This window comes from Leptopilina boulardi, unplaced genomic scaffold, assembly GCF_019393585.1.
Source record: "Leptopilina boulardi isolate dan_hultmark-lab unplaced genomic scaffold, ZJU_Lbou_2.1 LbouV2_371, whole genome shotgun sequence".
NCBI lineage: Eukaryota > Metazoa > Arthropoda > Insecta > Hymenoptera > Figitidae > Leptopilina > Leptopilina boulardi.
Window position 1 is genome coordinate 310,034 of NW_026137942.1, and position 4,301 is coordinate 314,334.

At 35.1% G+C, this 4,301-nt stretch overlaps 1 protein-coding gene across 1 annotated transcript; it reads right to left on the reverse strand.

Moving 5' to 3' along the window:
• Positions 1-346: 346 nt before the first annotated feature.
• Positions 347-899, reverse strand: LOC127287514 (uncharacterized). Its single transcript, XM_051314502.1, has 2 exons — positions 802-899; positions 347-714 (listed from the first exon to the last, which is right to left on the reverse strand). The coding sequence occupies exon 2, from the start codon at positions 677-679 to the stop codon at positions 353-355; it is 327 nt and encodes a 108-aa protein (XP_051170459.1). The 5' UTR covers positions 680-714; positions 802-899; the 3' UTR covers positions 347-352.
• Positions 900-4,301: the final 3,402 nt, after the last annotated feature.

A 4,301-nucleotide genomic window follows, 5' to 3' on the forward strand; every position in this document is an offset into this window, starting at 1 on the left:
TACTCGCTGAACCTACCTCCGTGCGCATTCTAGTTCCCTAACACTAAAAACGAATGTTTCGCGTTGGATTCATCGATTTAATCGATAGATCGATGGATTTCAAAAATTTTATAAAAATTAAAATTTTTATTAAAACATTCACTCATTCACACTACAAAGTAAATTCATCCACACACACACACATTCAAAAAAAAAAATATATATATATATATATAATTCTAATTAATTCAAAATAAACTTAAACATAACTCAAAATCTAAAATATTGTATTAATTAAATTTAACATAATCTTAAATATAATGCAAATACACGCACATTCTCAATCGCTCACAATCTCCACACACACAAACACTCACAATTGCTCACAATTCCCACACACACATAAAGAAATTTTTAAGGGATCCTCTTCTGGTTCCGGCCTTAAAAACCAGGAGGATCCCGATTGTAGTGCCACCGTCGAATGGGATCGCACGTTGACGGGATGATCCTCAAACGGCCTCCAAAAGGTGTTGGATTGAGGCTCGCAACCTGGCACAGGTTGTTCAACTTCAATGGGATCCACCTGCTCGATTATTACACTATCAATTTGTGGTTCCCATGACGGGCCAGGTTGCGGCTCCCATGACGGGCCAGGTTGAGAAGCAATGGCTTCCTCAGCCCCCTCTCTGAGCCAAACCATCGTCCTCGGAAAGATTTTCGGTGTTTCTTCATAATCTATAACAAAAAAAAGACGATATATATAAGGAATATGAGGATGGTGAAAAGAAAAGAAATTCAAAATTTTTATAAAAATGAACTTACTGGCTCTCAGGATAGCTTGAGCCTCTTCGGAGGAAGGTAAGGGGATTTGACATTCGCCGCAGAAGCAACCAATAGGGCGACCAGAACGACTGTGAGAAAAACAAAAAAAAATACGTATAATTTATATGCACTAGGACAAAGAAAAGATTTAAAAAATATATATATATATATATACTTACAACAAGGAGTTGAACATAGAGGTCATCGTCCCCGAATTCTCTTTCAACTCCTGTTTCAGCCCTCTTAGCTGCTTCATCCTTTCCTTCCTCAAGGTGTTATCCTTTACCACACCTTTCCGAGGACGACCAGGCCGCGCCATGTCCTCCAACACCTCAATTTCTTCCGCAGAGTAATAAACTGACGCTGCTAGGCCTTGCAGCGTCAGAAAGAAATTGATTACGCTGGTTCCACATTTTTTTTCTTGTGGCACTAAAAACAAAAAAGAAAATAATCCATAAATAACTAAGTAAAATTTTCACTTATAGCACTATGTAACAACACTTCCTAAAGCACTTACTGATGGCAGTTGATGGATATTCTTCGTCGACAAATGCGCGCAAACTGATAAGATCTCCTGACCTCCTGCATCATAAAGGGATGAAAAATGCTGACCTAAACAATTCTAATGTACGCACACAACAATCTTAAGGTCATTAACTGTACCACGAAAGAAGAAATTCATACCTACCTCAAGAAGATAGCCATAACACTTTGAATACACAAACACGCATCACAACATTGTAGATTCATTTGGATGTCATTTCACCATTCTTGTCATCATATTAGCTACTACAGATAAGCTCAAGGGATATCAATGTCACAATGAATGTAGGTCAGTAAGCGTAAGGACTATTAAAAGATAGTCTCAATTTCAAAAATTCCAGTCTTATAATCATGTATCTGCGACAATTGGAATTAATTTCATCGGGACGATGAAAAATCTAAGGGGGGGAGACTGTTACATTCCGGTAACAATTTTCCCTAATTTTCCTTAAAATTATCATTAAAATAAGACATTTTATATAATTCTATGATAATTTTACAATACTTAAACTATATGTCTTATTTTAATGTATTTATTTATGTATATATTGATAGGATAGAGTGTGGAAACGAAATTGATCTCAAAAGAGATATGACATTCGTTTTCACCATATAAGTTCAGAAAGTTGAAAAGCTAAAAATAGGATATATGTAAGCAAAATGTGTAGCAAGTTCGAGCTTGTTTGTTTATACGCGTGAAGAATGTGAAGGTTGTGAAGATCCAAGTGTAATATGATCTTCAAAAACCCATTGTCAGCATATAAAAGAGAGAATTCAGAAAGAAGAAGATTCAATGTCATACATGCGATGTAGACCATTACCATATAAGGAAAGTAATTCTATTTATAGATCACCCCTCCTCAATAATATGACATTTCTCCCACTAATTAGCATAATCGACTAGTATATAAACAAGAGCTTTTTCCATAAAGCTTGTCAAAAGTTCCGGTGCAATCTCTAACATCGTAGAGCGACCCTTCAGTTTACTTTCGCCCTAATTATTGTATTCTTTCCTGATAGCCAATAGGTGCAAGTTAATTTGACTTTTCACTTAGAACATAGTTCTTTCCTGATAGCCAATAGGTGCAAGAGAAGCAAATTAACACTTAGAATCAATAATTTAATAGAAATAACTGTCGTATTTATAACTATAAATACTAAAGAAATCTTGCATTATCTCTTTTTCTAAATTTGTCAATTTAGTATATGTTGCTTCTCTTACACCTGCTATAAAATTCATTCCTGTCAAAGGTGCGAGTGACGAGAAATAACAATAAAGAACATTGCAATTCTTTAAATAGTTATAAAACAATTTAAGTCGTTAAAGTTACACAAGTGCAACCAAAACGAACTATTTCAAATCAAATCAAAACCAATTATAACGACTAAGCTATAATCATCGATTTATCCGACTTCATTGATAAAAGTAAGTAAAAGAATTGTAAACTTGTATCATTATTGTATAATCATTACTATATAATTATTATTTAATCAATAAATGTTATAAAAGGGAATATTTGACTTGTTATTGTAACGCAAAACCCGTAGTTTTGACAAGTGACCACGATCCTACATAAAAATAAATATCAGGCTTTACCAACCTGATTAATCAGCCTTATTACATTCAAGTAAATAAAATTCATTTTATTTAAAAACCACGCCTAGTTCGGAACGTAACAATACACAAACAATTAGTACTGAATGGGGCTTAAGGAAACTTCAAGAAACTGCTAATGCACTAATCCCATGGTTGGCTAATTTGGGTCTATCTGTATCCTTTAATAAATCTCAACTGATGGCTTTTTCGAGAACAAATCAAAATTTAAGTAATCTAAAGATCGAATTGAGTGATTATAAAATAGGCGTTAGCAAAACCTTGAAATATTTGGGGATAGTCATGGACCGTAGATTGACTTGGATGTCTCATCTGAAGGAAATAGCCAGTAAAGCGACTAGATCCATTAACATAATTAAAGCACTGTCCAGAGTTTCTCGGGGAGCAAACCCATCTGCCCTTCTAATGATCTACAAAGGCCTAGTTAGGGTCCATCTTGAATGGAGCTGTCAGTTGTTCTCAGCATCTAGTAAATCGAACCTGAAAATTTTAGATCGCGTTCAATACTCTGCTTTACGTGTTGTTTTAGGTGTAATGAAATCTACACCAATATCTATTATTCTTTCAGAAGTCGACGAACCTCCTTTATACCTGAGACGGGCAATGCTGTGCAAGAGATTCCTATTGCGTAACCTATCTTGGTCTGCGAATCCTTTCGTACTTAAATTGAAGGCTTTGTGTAGTGCCACAGTTAACCATACCCGTTTACGTGAACAAATACCAACGTTTTTGGCTGCAATAAAGTTTTCTGTACTGAATATATTTGTAGACATGGTCGATGTTGTTAATGGATGCAGCACTACCAGGAAGCCCTCATTCCTTGATTACACATGGGATGAACTAACTTTCGATTTTTCTATCGACGTTGACTCCGGTCTGGAAATAAAAAACAGTCTTAACCCAGATTTGAATTTTAAAGATTTAATAAAAACTAAGTATTCCAACCATCTTTGCATTTACACTGACGGTTCGCATGACTCAACTCGGGGTCTTTCTACCCTGGCGGATCGGGGAAACCGAAATTGCACCGAATTCGGTTGGATTCGGTGTGATTTCCGTGAAAAGTAAAAAATCGTATGAAATACATGAAATTTCATTAAAACAACTGTTAGAATAAATGTATTACATATTGCTGATTTTATTTATGCGATTGTTTAATTAAAATGAGTGGTTTTTAAATAATTATAGATGTTTAAAATGGCAAAGTGCTTACCTGACAGTGTTATTTCGATATTTTTTTAATTGAATCGAGATGAAATTATAACAAAAACAATAGATATTCTTGGCAGACCTTGTCGTGGTGGTGGGGCTTTTCACTAAAGGACAACCAGTAACCAGGGTG